Genomic DNA, 20,509 nt, shown 5'->3' with positions numbered 1-20,509 from the left:
TAATTTTTTTTAAATTTCCAAACGATCATCCAGAGGCACAAAACTGTTCAAAATATTAACGTAACCTTTAATCACACTTCGTTTCTATTTTCAGCCTTTAAACAAGTCATCCACTTACAAATTTTTCTTTGGTTGCGACTGTGGCGTAGGTGGCGTTTTTGGCGGCCTTCCTCGTTTCTTCTGGGGTGTAGGCTCCGTAGCTAAAGAGTCATTTGCATCAGACTCTGGCGTTTCTAGTCTATAGTATAGATAATTGCAACATTTAGTGTTTCTTTCCTCAATTTCTAAATTTATTAAAACGCTAATATTAAAAATGTATAATTACAGACACTATATCCATACAATTGGATGCACATGGGAAAGATAATTAAATTTGGCCTAGATCTGCTGAGTTTACCAAGTACTTTGGAGGACTCCTAATATATAGAAGAATTAATAGAGAGAGTAAATTGCAAGGTTAAAATCTAATGACGTGGATCAAATTACAAGAGTAAAACTTAATCAGTTTATAAATGTCATTTGAACCCTTTTAGTCCTAAAATTATTCTGTTATCCGTTAAGTATATACTAATTTTGTGTGTGTAACTAGGTTTTCAATTCTTATCATTTTGTTATAACTCTTTTCAAGTCTATTCTGGGTTTATAAAATAAAGCAGACTGCTGAAAGTGCATTAAAGCATTTCTCACATCCTTATGATAATTTACAGCTAATTAAAGGGAAATTCCACATGCAGTATTAAAATAATCTACTGGCTAGCTATAGGCCCTTGGGAAACACATTTAGAAAAAAACTTAAAACTTGAGAATTCATTGCACAAAACTTACTAATGTTCAGAATAGGTCACCGTCTACTAAAAATTATAATAAAAAGGGCACCTTTACAGTTAATGATACAGCACGGTGGCATTGTGGTTAGCACTGTTGCCTCACAGCGCCAGAGACCCGGGTTCGAATCCGGCCTCGGGTGACTGTCTGTGTGGAGTTTGCACATTCTCCCCGTGTTTGCGTGGGTTTTCTCCGGGTGCTCCGGTTTCCTCCCACAGTCCAAAGATGTGCGGGCTAGGTTGATTGGCTATGATAAATTGACCCTTAGTGTTAGGGGGATTAAATACACGGGGATAGGGTGGGATATTTGTTGATGTAGGGGTTACGGGGATCGGGTGGGATATGTGTCGGTGCAGGCTCGATGGGCTGAAATGGCCTCTATCTGCACTGTGGGGTTTCTGTGATTCTGTGAATGTTATTAGGGCAGTCATTTCTACATCAATTATTACAAACCTAAAAATATTCCGCAGCTTATTTTTCATGGTATTTTATATTTGTGACTATTAATAGGATTATTCTATTTAAAAAAAATTAAAAGTAAACTAAGGGATCATAATGATTCCTGCAATTTCATAATCGTGATTGAAAGTTCTCCAACTGCTGTGAAGTTAAAATATCCAGTTGAAGCCTAGCCTTTTGAAACAAGGAGGCTTTGAAGTAAAAACTTTAATTACATTTAAAGACAAAAATAAAAATTCAATGGTAAATGTAATCAGTGAAATATGCATTAAAATTTTTTTTTTTTTTTTTTAAACTTTGCTTAAAACATTACAAATACAATTCCCAGATAATTGTGTCCCCTGATTCCCTCCTTCTTTGATGGGTACAACTGAATAGGTTGAATATTTTATCTAACATTTTTATCTCCGTAAATAGAATCATAGAATCAGAATGGTTACAGCACGGAAGGCGGCCATTCGGCCTGTCGAGCCTGTGCCGACTCTCAGCTAGTCCCACTCCCCTGCCCTTTCCCCGTAGCCCTGCAATTTTTTTTCCCTTCAGATACTTATCCAACTCCCTTTTGAAAGATAAGATCGAGTCTGCCTCCACTACCCTTTCAGGCAGTTCATTTCAGATCTTAACCACTTGCTGTGTAAAAAAGTTTTTTCTTACGTTGTCTTTGGTTCTTTTGCCAATCACACAGATTTAAGGTGAGACAAAAGAACCAAAGGCAACGCAAGAAAAAAACTTTTTACGCAGCGAGTGGTTACGATCTGGATTGCACTGCCTGAAAGGGTGGTGGAGGCAGACTCGATCTTATCTTTCAAAAGGGAGTTGGATAAGTATCTGAAGGAAAAACATTTGCAGGGCTACGGGGAAAGGGCAGGGGAGTGGGACTAGCTGAGAGTCGGCACAGGCTCGACAGGCCGAATGGCCTTCTTCCGTGCTGTAGCCATTCTATGATTCTATTTACAGAGATAAAACTGTTAGATAAAATATTATTCAACCTATTCAGTTGTACCCATCAAAGAAGATGGAACCAGGGGACACAATTATCTGGGAATTTTATTGAGTGCTTCTATACAAACACTAGAAGCATTATGAATAAACTGACAGAATTATGGCTGTATGGGGAAGGGTAGAGTGACCATCTTTTTTAGGACAGAATTAATAGTGGAGGGGATACTGCAAGTGAAAAATATAATGGGGAAACATTGTGGCTCCAACTAGACTTGAGAAATATTAAGAGTGCTTCGCGGACTGAGGAAGATAAATCAAATATTTTCTAAATGGTGAGCGACTAGGAGCTGTGGAGGAGCAAAGGGATTGAGGTGTCCATGTACACAAATCACTAAAACCTAGTACACAGGTACAAAAAGTAATCAAAAAGGCTGATGGATTGTTGGCCTTCATCACAAAGAGCACTGGAATTCAAATTGAGGATGTGATGCTTCAGTTGTACAAAGCCTTGGTCAGATGCCATCTGGAATACTGCGTTCAGTTTTGGGCACCGCACTTCTTGAAAGATGTACTGGCCTTGGAAGGGTACAGTGCAGATTCACCGGAATTATATCAGGGTTTAGAATTAAATTATGAGGGCAGGTTGCATAAACTTGGCTTCCATTCCCTTGAGTTTAGAATGATGAGGGGTGTTCTAATCGAGGTGTTTTGAGATTCAATAGGGTAGATACACCTATTAACTCTGGTGGGGAAATCCAAAACCATGGGGCAGAATCTTAAAATTAGAGCTAGGCCATTAGGAGGTAAACCAGGAAACATTTTTTTTTTTTCCATAGAAAGGGTAAAGTTATTCCTATGACATTGTTATAGATCACCAAACTAAGAGGGTAAAATGGATTTGCAGCATCAAATTAAATCACTAAGGTAGTGGTAATGGATTTCAATTATCCAGTTATAAAGGTGGACAAATGAGGGACAGGCACAAGAGACTGGAGGCTTCCAAGAAACATTTACTGATGCAATTGAATGACTGCTTAATTCTGTATGCAAGGAGTCCAGGGGGTAATATCTTAGACCTAATGTTCAGTAATGAGTTACAGTTGATTGGTGACCTAAATGTAGGGGAAGCATCTGGAATAGTGTGTATTCTTGGTCCCTTCCCCCACTTAAATAAAAACCATAATTTTGGCTCTAAAGAGCAACAAGGATGATCCCCAGCCTGTGCATTCAGCTGTGGAGATAGACTGGAGTTTGGATTCATTTGAGGGATTTAGACTTAGAGAGGATCAGATTCAGGTCCAGGTGTGGATGAGCCCAGCATGAAGTGGGATGAATGTCTTTAGGCCTAATGGTCTGTGTGTCCTGAGTACATAATAAGGCATTTTGAGTAATTTGTGGGGAATACAACACCACCTGGTGGTGTGACAGAATTGCTACAGGTCAATGCTGTCATTTAACATAAACACAATGCAACCTCGTGCCAGGTCAGGTAATAATTACCGATATTTTAAATCTAGAACGAAGTCTGATGTGATGTTCTTTTGCTCATCAAGGATGGGGCAGTTTTTGTAAAGGCATAAGAATAATTTCAATAACTTAAAAAGTAATTGACTGGCCAAGGTTTTCTGTTTGATGTTCTGGTCACGTCACTGACCGTTTCACCTATCTAAGGCTAGTGAAGACACTTTTGAAGGCATAGCAAGTTGTAACTTGCTTACAAGAGTGGTGTAAGAGCCAATAAAAATCAGAAGGTATAAAAGTCCCAAAATTTTAATAGTTACCGCCTTATATTTTTGATGATATGAAGGCATTCACAATCTTTTCCGTCAACTATGGGTCTTTTTAGACCAACTTGATTTCGGTTATAGGCAAGTTGTTAGAAGTGAGCATCAGATTTGTGATACTCTTGAGCAAGCTATCCCCCAAGACTACAATCTCAGTGTCTTATATTGATGGACAGTTCTTGGTATCCGACGATGCCACCTTCCATACCAGTGCTTCAGATATGTCTTCCTTTCTCCTCAACCGAGGATTCCCCATCACCGCGGTTGACAGGGTCCTCGACCGTGTCTGTCCCATTTCCTGCACTTCTGCTCTCACCACTTCCCCACCCCCCCCGAACCACGATAGAGTTCCCCTTGTCCTCACCTTTCACCCCACCAGCCAACGGATCATCCTCTGCCATTTCCGCCACCTCCAGCGTGATGCCACCAACAAACACATCTTCCCCTCACCTCCCCTTTCAGCATTCCGAAGGGACCATTCCCTCCGTGACACCCTGGTCCACTCTTCAATCACCCCCAACACCCTCTCCCCTTCCCACGCAAGCACAGGAGATGCCACACTTGCTCTTTTATTTCCTTCCTTCCCTCCCACTGTCTTGAGCCCCAAACACTCCTTTCCAGATGAAACAGCAATTTACTTGTACTTCTTTCAATTTATTATACTGTATTTGCTGCTCACTATGCAGTTTCCTCCACATTGAGGAAAGCAAACACAGATTGGCCAATCGTTCTGCAGAACACCTCCGTTCAGTCCGCAAGTGTGACCCCGAGCTTCCGGTTGTCTGTCATTTTAATTCTCCGCCCACTCTGAACTCTCTTTCCTCAGCATCCTACACTGTTCCAATGAAGCTCAACACAAGCTCGATTAGGCACTTTACAGCCTTCCGGGCTCAACACTGAGTTCACCAATTTCAGAGCAGAACCACTGTCCCCAATTTTCCGAACAGCAGCTGTTGATGCTGTTATTCCCATTTACACATCCTCCAGACCCATCTTTTTTCCTTACTTGACCCATTACCACCCCCTTTTGCCTTTCACCATTGTCCCTTTTGTCATTCAATCACTCCTGCCTTGCAACCTATCACAGACCTTTCCTTTCTTAAAACCTGGTACAGCTCTAACTGTTTCCAGTTCTGATGAAAGGTCGTCGACTTGAAAGGTTAACTCTGTTTCTCTCTCCACCGATGCTGTCTGAGCTGCTGAGTATTTCCAGTATTTTGTTTTTATTTCAGATTTCCAGCAGCCACACTATTTTGCTTTTATATTAGTGCTTGGTATCTGCAATTTATTATAATCTCTTGGGTAGCTTCACAATCTTTTTTATCTTTACCACTTGAAATCATCCACTATCCCCAAAGATTCCTCAAGTTCCCTCCACTTCATAGCAATGCTGTCCCTGATCATACTGCTTCTCATCGTACACTGCAAGTCTAGTGTTAGCTTGGCCATTTTCTTCAACTACGATAGCTCACTTACTGAACTGAATACTACCCAGTCACATTTTTTCTTTAAAAAAAAAAGATAATGGTGGCAGTTTTTAAAATGGTGTGGGGTTGCTACTGGAGGATTTGGAGAGGTTGACAATGTCGCTCAACAGCATGGAACTGAGGAAAATTAGTTCAGAATGTTACAGGACAGATTATTAAGTCTGTGGTGGTGTTTTTTACTCCACAAATCACCTAGTCTAATTCCACTCTCCTCCTTACTCCACATATTATTCTTTCATGTTCCTCATTAAAAAAAAATGGACTCTGCTTCAACACAGCTTGTGGGACAGAATTCCACATTCTAGCCAGCTTGTGTAAGGAATGTTATTTAACTGCTCCTTTAATACTTTCTGTAATAATTTTAAATATGTGCCCTCTCACTACTGCCTTGCCAACCAATGAAAACAATCTCTATTTCCCTATCGCAACTCTTCATAATCTTAGAGAGTCAGGAGCTGTGCAAGAGGCTGCATAAACCGGAGTCATAAGCAGGCCACTTCTTTTGGAAAAACTATTTAGCTACACCCATCAATTTATCACCTCTGGATAATTTACAGAACTGGGCTTCAATCAATCAAGACGAGCATTTCCCAATCCAAGTCCTCTTACTTAAAGGACTGTTTGAATAGTTTCAATGCTCATTCTATATAAATCCATATTACATTTCTACTTTACTAGTCTTGAAAACATTATGGGTCTTTTAGTTTTCACGTTTTACTTAGAGTAATATAATTTTAAGCTCTTAAAGTTTTAGTCCATCAATGGCTGAGGATATGTAAAATCATCACTTTCCAAGTACCAACCTTTGCTGAGATTTTTTGGGTGTTCTTGGCTGTCTGGGTTTTTTTTGCTTCTGTTCCTTGTTTTCATTATCTCCATCACCATCTTCTTCCTCTGTCGATAGTGCCCTCTTCTTACCCTTTTTGCCTCCCTTTCCTTGCGTCTCTCCCTTAGGAACTTCCTCATTAGTAGCTTTTGGCGGACGCCCTCTCCTTGTCTTCTTTGGTGGACTATTCTGTTCATCTTCATTCTCCAAGAGGTCTTCTTTTGGTCTTTTCTCTTCTGGCCATTGCTGCTCATCCGATTCGGAGGTGTGTGCAGCTCTTTTTCGACCACGCTGACCTGCTTTTGCAGGTTTCACCTGATCCAGAAGTTCTGCATTTGACCTGTCCTCTTGATCTAATGAAATCGCAGAGGCTGCTTTCTTTCGTCCTCTTGGTTTATCAGTTTCTGACTATAAAGAACAATTGGTTATCATTGGCTTGTGGGATTAGAGCAAAAAACACATTCAGTTAGCTACCTGTGATAGGGCAAAGAACATGATGGAATAAAAAATAAAACAAATTGCTCCTAGCATTTATTAGATATATTAATTATTAACTCCTAAAATAGTCGCTATGACTTGAGCTCGTTATGTCGAGCAGTCTACAAGTTACCAAGGTGTCAAACATTTGACTGACAGAAGTGAACTGAGAAGTAATTATCCCATATAAACCAGAAAAACAGATTACATTTGGATCAGGCTGCAGTATCTTCCAGAATTTCTCGTATTCAGTCATGCCCACAATACTGCCATCATCACCCAGGTTATTATTACACTTTGCAAAGTGACACTCTTTCCTCTCCTCCAATACCCTGCCAAGGTGTCAGAACGTAAACACAAGGTGACACAGCATGTTGGCACTTTTAGAACATGGCTTTGGATCAGTTTCCCACAAATCAAGTTCATCTGGGGGAAATTACAGACTGCAGCCATACAAAGGTAACAGGATAGACACATCACAAGTTTAGCCTTGATGCTGGATGGGAGCAAAGAAAGATTTTGAGCTCAGGAAAAACTGGACACCAATAGGCAAGTCACAGATTTTGTTAAATGAATACTTTGTATCCGTCTTCACAGTAGAGGAAGAGGACAAAAATACCAGCAGTGCAAGGGAACCTGAAAATAATTCAATTCAAAGGGAGGAACTTAGTAGATTGAAGTTGGACAAATCTCCAGGACCTTAAAAGAAATGGGTAAAGATAATGCAGATGCGCCAGTCCCAGTTTTCCAAAACTCTTCACTATTGTGCCTTTAGAACGGAAAATTGCAAATGTTACCCATTATTTAAGAAGGGAGGAAGTAACCAGGAAACTACAGACTGATCAGCTTAACACCAGTTGTGGGGAAGTTACCGGGAGTGTGACTGGGCATTTGGACAAATATGAACTGGTCAAAAGTCAGTATGGATTTGTTAAGGGTAGGTTTTGCCTGACTAATTTAGTTGAATTTTTTGAAGAAGTTACTAACATGGTGGATAACTGTGTCAATGAATGTTCTCTTATATGGACTTCCAGAAGGCATTTGATAAGGTTCTGCACAAGAGATTAGCAAAAATAAAAATGTATGATATTGGAGGTAACCTGTGACATGGGTTGGTAATTGGTTGGAAGATAGGAGACAGAAAGTAGGAATAAATGGAACGTACTCTGATGTGACAAGTGGTGTTATCCAGGGACCTGTACTGGGGCCGCAGCTTCTCACCATATACATCGATGACTTGGGATGAAGATATTGAAAGTTGTATATCCAAGTTTGCAAGTGACACTAAATTAGCACAGCAAATTATGTAGATGGGATGGAAGTTACAAAGGGACAAGCACAGATTAAGTGAGTGTGCAAAAACTGTGTTAGGTGGAGTTCAACGTGGGGAAGTGTGGAGTCACCCACTGTGGATCCAAGAAAGACAAATTGAAATATTTTCTTCCTGGTGAAAAACTAGTAACTGTGGAGGGTAAAGGGATTTGGTTGTCCATGTACAGAAATTAAAACCTAGCACAGAGGTATGACAAGTAATCAAAAAGGCTAATGGATTATTCACCTTTATCTCAAGGGGGCTTAATTACAAAAGGGGAGGAAGTTATGCCTCAGTTGTACAGCTTTGGTCAGACCACATGAGTATTGTGTTTAGTTTTGGGGCACCAGGCCTCAGGATGGATATATTGGCCTTGGAGGGGATCAGTGCAGATTTACCAGAATGCTACCCAGGCTTAAAGGGTTAAATTATGAAGACAAGTTATAAAAGCAAAATACTACGGATGCTGAAGAGAGAAAATGCTGGAAATACTCAGCAGGTCAGGCAGCATCTGTGGAGAGAGAAACAGAGTTAACGTTTCAGGTCGATCACCCTTCAGGACTGGAAAAAGTTGGAGATGGAACAGGTTTTTAAGCAAGTGCAGGGCGGGGGGAGGGGAGGAAAGAACAAAAGGGGAAGGTCCGTGATAGGATGGAAGGCAGGAAAGATTAAGAGACAAAAGGGATGATGGTGTAAGGCAAAAGGAGATGGTAATGGGACAAGTTAAGAAACAAAAGATGACTCTAGGTCAAGTGTAAATGGCACTGGCAGAAAGAAAGACAGCTGCCATGTGAGAGAGAGAAAAAAATAAAAAAAGGGAAAAAAGATTGGGACAGAGGTTATGGTCTGAAATGGTTGAACTCTTATGTTGAGTCCAGAAAGCTGTAGAGTGCCTAATCGAAAGATGAGGTGCTGTTCCTTGAGCTTACGTTGAGCTTCATTGGAACAGTGCAAGAGGCCGAGGACGGTGAGGTCAGAGTGGGAGTGGAGTGGAGAATTAAAGTGACAGGCGACCGGAAGCTCAGGGTCCCCTTACAGACTGAACGGAGGTGTTCCGCAAAGCAGTCACCCAATCTGCGTTTGGTCTCCCCAGTGCAGAAGAGACCGCATCGTTAGCAGCGAATACAGTATACTAAATTGCAAGTACAGGTAGACTATCCTTTATCCGAAAACCTCGGGACCAGCCGTGTTTCGGTTTTCGGAGAATTTTGGATTTCGGAAGGTGGGTCGGCGGGGGGGGTCGTGCGCACGACTTACGCTGACGCTCAGCGTAAGTCGGCGGGGGTCGGGGCCGGCGGGGGTTCGTGCGCACGACTTACCCTTTATCCGAACTTCCGAAACCGGAACCCTCTAAAAACCGAAGGTTTTTCGTTCAGCGTAAGTCGTGCGCACGACTTACGCTGAATGAAAAAACCGAAGGTTTTTTTTAGAGGGTTTCAGTTTTCGGAAAAAGGGTAGTCTACCTGTAGTACAAGTAAATCGCCGTTTCACCTGGAAGGAGTGTTTGGGGCCCTGGACTGTGGGAAGGGAGGAGGTAAAAGGGCATGTGTTGCATCTCCTGCGCTTGCACGGGAAGGTGCCGTTGAAGGGGAAGGGGTGATAGAGGAGTGGACCAGGGTGTCGCGGAGGGAGCGGTCCCTTCGGAATGCTGAAAGGGGAGGTGAGGGGAAGATGTGTTTGGTGGTGGGATCACGCTGGAGGTGGCGGAAATGGCAGAGGATGATCCATTGAATGTGGAGACTGGTGGGGTGAAAGGCAAGGACAAGGGGAACCCTATCGTGGTTCCGGGAGGGAGGGGAAGGGGTGAGAGCAGAAGTGCAGGAAATAGAACGGACACGGTCAAGGGCCGTGTCAACCACAGTAGGGGGGAATCCTCGGTTGAGGAAAAAGGAAGACATGTCAGAAGCACTCGTACGTAAGGTGGCATCGTCAGAGCAGATGCGGCGGAGACAGAGAAACTGGGAGAATGGAATAGAGTCCTTACAGGAAGCGGGGTGAGAGGAAGTGTAGTTCAGGTAGCTGTGGGAGTCAGTGGGCTTGTAGTGAATGTTTCTTAATAGCCTATCCCCAGAGATGGAGACAGAGAAGTCGAGGAAGGGAAGGGAAGGGAAGAGTCAGTGTTGGACCATGTGAAGGTGAGGGAAGGGTGGAAAATCTATCCCTTTTGTCACTTAATCTCTCCTGCCTTCCATCCTATCAGACCTTCCCCTTCGCTCTTTCCTCCCCTCCCCGTCTCTCTGCCCCCCCTGCACTTGCTTAAAAACCTGTTCCATCTCCAGCTTTTTCCAGTTCTGACAAAGGGTCATCGACCTGAAACGTTAACTCTGTTTCTCTCGCCACAGATGCTGCCTGACCTGCTGAGTATTTCCAGCATTTTCTCTTTTTATTACATAATCATGGCTTGTATTCCCTGGAGTTTATAAATTGAGGGCTGATCTAATTGAGGCCTTTAAAATGATAAAGGGATTGGAAAGAATGGATACAGAAAAACGATTTGATCTGGTGGGCGAAACCAGAACAAGAGGGTATAATCTTAAAATCAGAGCTAGGTCAGTTAGCGTGAAATCAGGAAGTACAAATCTGGAATTCGCTCCCCCCAAAAGGCTGTGGATGCTGGGTCCCTGAAATTTTCAAGACCGAGATAGATAGATAGATTTTTGCTAGGTAAAGATATCATGGTATATGGAGCAAAAGCAGGTAAATGGAGTTGAGATACAGATTAGCCAGGATCTAACTGAACGGCAGAACAAGCGCGAGGGGCTGTATAGGCTAGTCCTGTTCCTATAAGATTTGGAGAGTAAAAATTGGGAGAACTATGCGAAGCAGAAACGAAGACTAAAACCACACAACACTGAATGTTAAATGGAACTTTTTGATTTACTAATATTCAGAGAGCTTCTTTGCAGTAAAGCACTTCCTCCTTGAACAGCACAACTGCTGCTATTAAGAAACCCCTCGTAATACTTTCAGTAAAACATATTGTGCATACCAACAGTTCAGCTCCAAACCAAGGAAATCGCCAGGTTTGTAATGAGCCGTCCACTAATTATCTTGACAAACCATCTTGTCCAACTTTATTCTGTAAAACTTGATACAGGAAACTTTGTGATATCCGGCACTGACGGGACCGGCGTGTTGCCGATCTATCAAAATTGCCGGACATACAAAGTTAATGTTGAAGCATACGGAGGTTTTCATCTCCATATCTGACAACAAACACTGTTGCTTAACAACAGCTTCTAAAGAGTCGGCTGCAGCTGCAAGCGTCTGTAGCTGAAGCTATAGCTACAGACCTTGCAGTGGCTGACTGGGAGAAAAAAAGAGATCTAAAAAAACTTACAGAAAACGGCTCCTGATTTTTGCCGTTAGATCGAGTATTCCGGACATACAACCTCCGAACCAAAGTTTCCTATACATAGGTCCTGAATATCACTAAATGCGATTAGTTCTGACCTCAAAATAGCTCAGCCATGGAATATAATCTTCTCTTGAACACACTCAGTTAGACATACCCTCAGGTGGTCTGAGTCTTCCCTCTTTTCCATTTTCTTTGCTGGAAGAGGTGGATTCTTCATTACTGTGATGTCTTCATTTTCACACTGATCGATTTCAGAGGTATCAAGCCTTGATTAAAAGATTTACAAATTGAGTATTCAAATACAGCTAACATGACTAATCAATTTCTTGTTCCATTTCCTTGCACAAATCTTCCCATCCATCTAGTTCATTTCTCAAAAGAAAGAAATTTTACAATTTTCCTCCCTAATAGATACTAAACAGTGACATATATTCTACCAGAAAATATTCATCTTTCCATTAAGAAAAATACCACGGAGTGATAACTGCCTTAAAATCACACCTTTTAAAAATATATAATGCAAACTTTATGGAAAACTATGTTCTGCTGTGAAAAATAACATTGCAAAACGAGCAGCAATTGCAGTTACAACATTATCTGTCATTACAGAAATATAATAGCCAATATTTGTACTCATTTACCCATGGATCCTTCCAGAGTGTGCCATTTTCCCACATTAAATAACTGTTACCTGTATTAAGGTTGTGTAGCTATCATTGCTGGTTGCTAGGAAATCCTAAAATTATATGCTTTCACTATTATAATCATTTCCAAGACATTTTTGGAAAGTACATGTGAAATACAGCGAATGTCTGTTTTGAACCTGAAAACCCCATTCACATCTGCTTGTTTTAAGTACAAAATAAAGCTCCTCCAACAGAAATAATTTCAGACTCAAGATTAAGTGAAATAATTTACTTCAAACTTTTTATAGTAAAAATGTAAAATATAAATTTTAAAACATGTTCAGTAATTGAACACTGAACAATGCACCATTTGTCCTCCTTGTCGCCACTATTCTGAAGAGAATGGTTAATGCCAGGGTATGGCACCTAGGCACCAGAGCTTCTCCAGGTGTGTGCCTGGACAAAGTCTGATCAGTTCCTCTCCTTATATCTTAGTCCCATTTAGCAGGAGTTGCTGGGTAATGATCAGAAATAGGAAACCTAAACAATTTTCCTCCTCTCTAAACCAGAGAATCATCTAACCTGGGACCTTCCTAATCTGTATAGCTCGTTATTACACTACATGATGCAATTACTCACTAAGCCATTACTCACAATGTGCTACTTTGACAAAATATGCAACAGTTGCATCCTGTAAGGATATCATATGCAAGCACAGGTCTCAGTCCATTATTTTTGTACGTTTTAGTTAATTTCTATAAACGGTTTCTATAATATGGATTCTCAAACAATTTTTCCCTTAAAAGAAAATACACTGGGCTAGAAATTGGGTACCTTCGCGCCTCCCGCTGGCGCCAACGACTTTTCACCCGGGCGCGACGTCGGTAACGACTCCCACTAAATTCAGCGGTGGTGGTAACTGGTAGCGCCCTGCTCCGCAGGCGATAACTACATCACCACCGTGCGCAGCGCCCTGTTTTCACCGCACCTGCAAAATTGGCCGCGCCTCCTGCATCTGTGCCGGGTGATGACAGCGACTGATTCAGGGCGTGAGAACAGAGTGGCAGGAAGCTCGTGGGGTGCCAAGTAAGGGGAGGTGGCGAGTGGGGAATGAAAAAAAATCGGGCAACTTACTTGTCGCGCCCCGTTGCTTTTTTGAACGTGGGGTGGGGTCCGTGCCACGATCTGGCAGCCCGGCACTCCTTGTGTGCCGGGCTGCTGACACGGTTCCCTGGTGGTCCAGGTAGAGTCCCACAGAGTTGTGAGCTTGGGCTCTCCCCTTTAATGAGGGGAAAAGCCCTTCCATGCGGCAATGCTATGTGGTCCAGTGCCTAGTGTTGCAGAAGGCACCGCCCCAATATTCGGGGTTAGTTTGAAGTAGCACTCCACCTTCCTCTTGGGGCGCTAAAACTGAATATCGCGGTCGCCGGCGCCAATTAGTGCCCCAAAATGGTAGATACCAAATTTTTCCCCTACTATCTTTAAAACTGAGTACTGTACATTGTTTCAGTTTTCAAAGTACACAGCATTGGAATTTCTCATCACTAGACATTTAAGAAAAAAAAAGTACAGAGATCTACAGAACAGATAACTGGTTAAATAATACACTGGGAATGAATCTTCTTTCCTCCACACAAAATAAAAAATAATTTTGATTTAGCTGCTGAAATTTGACAGTTGTCCTAAAATGGCTAAGCTTCAAGCTTAGAACAGGGAACTTTAAGAAACAGTGATTCTCCTGGCAACTGAATGTCCTTTTAATTTTAGGCGGTTCAATGTTACTATTGACTGACTATGGAATTCATGTTCAGCCAGTGTTATTTTTGTACCTTCCTTTACTTCTTCCAGGAGAACTGGGATTAGAATTGCTGCTGGCATTACTCATAGTCTCCATTCGTGATGACTTGGTCTGTGCCTGTTTTCCTGCTGATGCCAGAGGCTTATTTACAGCACCAAGAACATTAGTTGCCTTCGGCTGTGTGGAATAAAAATCCAATATGATTAAGTTGAAGACTGATTGGCAGTTAAAATGTGAATTATAAAAACAGCAATAGTTTTGAATTTTAAGGCTTAATTAATACACTATAATTCATTTATGGGACGTGGGCGTCGCTGGCAATGCCAGCATTTACTGCCCATCTCTAATTGCCCTTATTACAATTAATGCTGATTAAAATGAAATAGTACAAATCTCACGTTAATACAATTCATTTTGAAAAGACTTGCATTACTTCACCTTAAAAGGTTCATTGCTAACAAACAATCTTCAAAAGATTCGATACCACATACAATAGGGAATTAATTTTTTTTAAATCAAAGGGCAACAGTTTCTGTGGTGCACAGAGTAAAACTGAATGAAGAATTAGATTTGTGTGAAGACATCTAGCCGTAGCAGAATTGTTTCTCTATTTACAAGTGTATTAGAATTTAAAAAAAAGAAATACCTTTCCAGGTGTGAAAAAGGCTTTCATTTCTGGAGGTAGATAATTTTTGCTGTTGTTGAAGTTCTGGAAAAAAAAGTTAAGAATGCTTTTATTATTTCAACTCTAAAAGACATCAATAGAACAGTATTGTACAGTAAACTCGAAACAAGATTGCAATTTACCATCTTCAAATCATTATTCATGCTAATTACAATATGCCGCTCATAAAAGTTCCAAAATAGAGGTGGACAGGGTTTTATAGCAAAATAAAACTCAAATGAACATTCAAATAGATTTCACCCTTTGAATGATATCAACGATCTGTGAGCAATGACAGTGCGTCTTATTTTATGTTACATAGCAAGCGAAGTTGCAGTCAGAGACAGCTGTAAAACTGACATCTTACAAAATTGACCTTTGTGGTTGCTGGAAGCACAGAAAGATTTGAAGAAGTTGTACTTGGAAACCAACACGTCAGAGTTTTCCTACTGCCTACTCCAATTTCAGCAAGTAATATTTAATTTTACTTATACGGTCTGGGAAAGTGTTCCACAGGCAAAAGTGACTAAACCAAGCTCCTAAGTTTCTGTGCTATTCTTCTGGAATACCCCCATTTCCCTCCAAGCTATTTGCAGTCCAACTTTACAATGATAACCAGATGTTTTAATTTCATGTTATTACAAAAGATTTAACCAATATTAGTGTGAAACTCATATTCTATTTAATTACAGCACTGAGTGTTCCAGCAGGTTTTATGCAGGATATAGAGAGGCAATTAAAGCAGGTGATGCAGCTTTCAGTCCTCATTTCACATTTTACAGTTTTCATTGCTAAAATGTTAATAAAACTCAACGTTCTTTTCCAGCTCTCATCAGCAACGAAGTAAAGATTAGAAATAGATTAAAGAAGTAATTAGACGTGCTGCTGGATAAAGAGGCAATTGGAATCGTTGAATTTTACAGCACAAGAAAATGCCATTTGGCCCGCTGAGTCTGTGCTGAAAGAGCTATCCCTTTAGGCCCAATCTGCATACCCCTTTTAAATTTTTCATTTTCAAATATTTATGCCACTTTCCTTTTGAAAGCTGGATTATGGACTCTACATCCACTGCCGTTTCTGGTAAGGAATTCCATGTCCTAACACCCCTCTCCATAAATATTTGGATGCATTATTACTAACACTGCTATCGGCAGCGACTCCCAAAATCCACAAGATGGTCTGCTGCGTGCATGCATGGCACTGGCAACGCATGTGGCCAGAAACGCGCATCCGCACTTGTGAAAACTGCCCTCGTCAATCCGAACACCGTCTCCAGACCCATTGTAGCAATCTTGCATATACCGTATGGAATTCTATGACATGGCTCCTCTAGAATTGTTTGCAAGAAATTGCTAGATTACTTGGTCAGCTACCTCCTCTCGCATCCCGGACAACGCAGGGTCAGGGTGTAGCGAGAGTGAGGGGGACCAGGTTATAATGCAAGACCCAGGGTATAGCACGAGGGACCAGGGAATAGTTGGATGTCACTATAAGATAGGACCAGTAGGACATTCATAAGCTCAGCAGGTAACAGCAGTGGTGGGGGAAATGGGCTGTAGGCTAATCAAAGTTACTGTAAAACTTAAGCAGCTAAACAGCAGGTCAGAGTTACAGCAGCTGTGTCTTACAGTGTAGTAGCATAATCTTGACGGCAGAGAAGTCCAGAAATTTGGACGCCAAATTTGAGCAAAGATCCAGTGCTCACTGATGAAAACAAAGAGCAGGCATGGTCGGAGGATGGGAAGTGGGCCCAGGAAATTTTAAACCTGCAGTTTGAACTTGTAGTTAGGGTTAAAACACACCCACTATTAGAGCCGGGGAACTTAAACAGTAAGAGAGGGGAAATTGGGGAGCTGGAAATTGGGGAGCCAGTATGGTAAAGGATGCCAGTGGATGGCCAAGGATAGAGTTGCACAGCAAAGGAGTTCCCCAGAGAGCTGCTATCCCAGGTCCCAGAGTGGAGTATTGGACGACGACTTGTAAAGGGTCTGTTCAGTGCCGAATTGCGTATGCGCAAACGTAATGTAACGTGGCGTTGCGCATTTGCAAATTTGTTGTCGGCGTGGCCCATGTGTAAGGCTGTCAATAGTCACTCCATAAATCTTCTCCCCCTAACCGTTCACTTTGATCTTACACTTACGCCTTCCAGTTAATGACTCAATACCAGTGGAAACACTTCATAATTTTGAATACTGCTATCAAGTCTCCTCTGCACCTTCTTTGTTCTAATACAAAAAGCCCCAGTTTCATAGCTGAAGCCTCTTATTCCAGCTATTACCTTCGTGAATCGCTTTTGCACTCTCTCCATGGGCTTGACATCCTTCCTAAAGTAGGACACAATATTTTAACAGTACGCTAACCAATGAATTGTGCAGGTTTAGCACTTTCTTCTTCGCGTGTTGGTTAGTTCAGTACAGATATGTTGGAACAAAAGCACACAGTGCTTTCATAACCCAAAATTTGGTGTCATTTAAAAATAAAAAGGCAAAAACAGATTAATTCTATTCAAGTGATACAATTGATACATTAATACATTATTGTAATATTTCTTTGGCAATGTGATACTAATACACATGTAATTGAATACTTAATATATACTCATTTGCTCATAACAAAATGTAATCAGGAATATATACATGGAAATCAGCAAGTGGACAGCTGGGGAGATTTCTGAAGATAAGTGTCACCTACTAAAATCAATCGACCGTACGCACCTTATCAGGGTGAGTGAAATATTTAGCAGGAAGGACTGGGTCCTTCGGAGACTCCAGGCTGTATGTAGTACTTTTAGAGATGATGATGTTCATCGCAACATCACAAACGGTGTATAATTTCTAAAAGGAAACAGACAAAGATGTAAGCTCTGCAGATTAATATTTTTAGAGAAGGTTCAGTGGAATGGTTAGATTTTGAAAAGCACATAAGTTATCCTTTGATGTTATCATCCTACCATCAATTTTCACTTAAATAGCATCACTTGGTAGTATTTTTTAAATCTTTACTGATGCCCTCTGAAAGATACTGACCAAACAGAACAAAGAGATTGCAACAGCAGTGCCATACTGAGACGCGAGTCAGGAATGAGTACATGCTTGTATCTATGCACCTCATTAAAGATCTCAATGGCATACTCAAATAACATGTTACTGCCATTAACTGCAGAATTCTGAAAAAGTACAAGCTGCAATATATCCCAATTACTGTATTCAAATTATTTGTATCAAAATTTAAAGACAAACCTCATTTGTCTTTGGATCATCGGGGCCCTGGACATCTTTTGTCTGTTTTATGTTTTCCACCATCTTTCTGATAAAAGCATGACTGTTGTTTTCATTTTTAACCATTAGGATTTCAAGCATAAACCATAAACATCTGGAGGACATAATTAAAATAAAGAAATTAAGTTATTACTTAAGAGTCCAATTTCCCGAATAAGATGTATGGATTTCCAATTTTAGCGTCTTACTAAAACAGGCATACTGGCACTTCAATTCAGAACATCTGATGAAGTAACCTTTAGCAGCACTAAAGCAGCAACTGATTTTTCCAAATGTTCTTACTAATTTTTAAAAACTTTTAATAGTCTTCATAATCAACAAACAGGCATTTTGTTTTGAAGCCAGAAAACAATCCTTCAGGTGCTCCGACAAATCACCGATTATCTTGCAGTACATTTCAATTTAATGACCCTCTGGTTACACAAAACACTACTACACATTTGTGATTTGCAGCTTTCTCCTATTTCGCTCAAATCGCCTCCTATTTTCAAAAATGAAACCCCTTAACAGGGATACTACTTCTACATAGCAGTTACTACACTTCAAAAAGTAATTCATTGTATGTGAAGCAATGTGGGACATTTGAAAGATGCATTAAGGTTATGTTAAAACAAACTCTTCCTTTATTTGCTTCTATTCTCTTTCAGAGGCGGTCACAAATTATGAAAAAAACAGAAGTATATTCTGCCAACTAAAGGTTAAAAAGGTGGGTGTGCACTTTATTTTGAAGGCGTAGCTAGTAGCTGTTGCTCCTATTTTAGATTAGGCAACCAAGTGAAGAGTAAATACAGGACCTGTGCTTTGCAGGTGCCAACAGGATAGGACTCTGTATTGGTCCCAGCCATTCAATTCAGAATGAGGGGCGGTGTATAAGAATTATTATTAAGTTGCATATTTAAATTAGTTAATTTGTACACGGTAGCTGTACTGTCCCAAAGCTACAGTGAAATTACACTGCATTTTTGTTTTGTCTTCAAAGCTCATCTATTTTCTTTCAAGTAAATTAAGCATAAAAATTGATGTGCAGATCTTTTAGCTTTTGCTGGATTCTAGAAAGACATCAAGGCAAATGAGTTTTGTGAACAAGCAGTTCACTTATGTCACGAGAAACTGCCTACTCGAGGGATGCAACTAGAGGCAACATCCTATTATCAAAAGGAAAGGGATGACTGGATTGTCATCATTCACAATGCTAATTCCTAGCAATTTTGTTTCCAAGACTCTGCTTTAATTCCAGCAGCTTTTTCTAACTTCCCATACAGAGCTGCTTTGGGCTCTGAGGAGCTGTATGTTATGTCTTCTTACTAAGTAACCGTGATGATATTTCAAAATACTTAATTGGCTGTGAAACACTTTGGGGCATCTTAAGGATGTGAAAGGCGATATATAAATGCATATTTATTCTGTCTGTAATCAAGATGAATTCAGAAAGATACATACGCTTCATAATGAATGCAGGTTTTTTTAAATAAGCACTCACTAAACAAATGCATGAAAATTGAGCAAAGGGGTAGGAAGTAATTTGGACATGGAGGGAAAAGGTTAAATATTTTTTAGGATAACATATAAAGAACAAGTACAGAGACATTTGTTTATATCTTTGCAACTTTAAATTATTTTGTAAACACGAATAGAACAGTAAAGTTAAATGGCACACTTACTCTTTAATGTCTTTCAGTTGTTCAATATCCTGTACCTTTACATAATCTGGATCATGTGCAAGGAGGTGAATGGTGTATGGAACAGCATATTCGGGCAGCAACGATAACAATTTTTCTGCAGTCACAAGAAAAAAAACCGAATCATTCATTTCTAAATAAAATATTCCGGAAAAAAGCATCCCATTACAACTGCAGTAGTCATTGACTGCCATCAATTCTGACTTTTCTCACCTAAATTAATAATTCTCCTAGTTACATCAGCAACGGGTGTAAAGGCAGCATAAAATATCAATGATATGCCTGTTCTACAGATCTTCAAAATTTAAATTCAACCCACTTCAGATTTTTTCCCACCTCTGGTGCCATTTGCTGTTTCTCTTACCCTTCCGCATAAATACCACAACTTGTTTATACTGGCCACCAACATACAGATCAAAACCCGAGCTTCTGTTGAGGTATTACAGTCTTGCCATTATTAAATTCCTAACCTCATTCTTCTTGCAAAGCTGCAAGAGCTTTTTTTAAATTATGAAAGACAAAAATTTCAAACTATAAAGCTAACAAAAATGCTAAATAAAAATGTATCAAAATGTATCCTGTAAGCATATAGATGGTTAAGCAGTAACACGTGGGCTCACGAAGGTTATGCTCCAAATGGTGCATGTTATATATCAGCCTTATTGTTAAGGGAAAGTGCAGAGTGCAAGCTAGGTACTCAGGAGAAAAAAAAAGGGGGAGTGAAAAAAGCAATGGGTGCAGTCACCTAGCTAATCTTCCATATCCTCTTTGTAGCCAGATACAGAACAATGTGAACAGTGTTGGCCTGACCTCTCGGACAAAGATAGCTGTATTGTGCATTGAAACACTGACACAATGTTTTGGGGGGGGGGGGGGAGAAAAATATCGGTGTATATATTGATAAACTAAGATCCTTCAAGCGGTGGTGCTATAAATGTCGACAATATAAAGTTTTCTTATTTTTCATTGATTATCCTCCATTTTCAATCTGTTA

General features: G+C 40.5%; 1 protein-coding gene across 5 annotated transcripts in view; it reads right to left on the bottom strand.

The window, feature by feature from the left end:
- LOC147111934 (sister chromatid cohesion protein PDS5 homolog B-like) overlaps nucleotides 1-20,509 on the bottom strand; it is a 249,945-nt gene that overhangs the window by 25,697 nt on the left and 203,739 nt on the right. For 4 of the 5 annotated variants that reach the window (XM_085999336.1, XM_085999338.1, XM_085999337.1 and 1 more), the window contains 8 exons: nucleotides 19,498-19,612; nucleotides 17,798-17,930; nucleotides 17,273-17,392; nucleotides 14,541-14,603; nucleotides 13,926-14,071; nucleotides 11,625-11,736; nucleotides 6,301-6,731; nucleotides 119-238 (listed from right to left, as the gene is read on the bottom strand). In XM_085999336.1, the coding sequence (XP_085855462.1) occupies nucleotides 119-238; nucleotides 6,301-6,731; nucleotides 11,625-11,736; nucleotides 13,926-14,071; nucleotides 14,541-14,603; nucleotides 17,273-17,392; nucleotides 17,798-17,930; nucleotides 19,498-19,612 (1,240 nt within the window). Of the gene's footprint in view, nucleotides 1-114; nucleotides 239-6,300; nucleotides 6,732-11,624; nucleotides 11,737-13,925; nucleotides 14,072-14,540; nucleotides 14,604-17,272; nucleotides 17,393-17,797; nucleotides 17,931-19,497; nucleotides 19,613-20,509 lie in introns of those variants that run through there. The other variant, XM_085999339.1, reaches the window with a different exon arrangement.

Source organism: Somniosus microcephalus, chromosome 10 (genome assembly GCF_052327205.1).
Source record: "Somniosus microcephalus isolate GS21.2 chromosome 10, FLI_Smic_1.0, whole genome shotgun sequence".
NCBI classification, from domain to species: Eukaryota; Metazoa; Chordata; class Chondrichthyes; order Squaliformes; family Somniosidae; genus Somniosus; species Somniosus microcephalus.
This window is presented reverse-complemented; position numbering and strand designations above follow the sequence as displayed.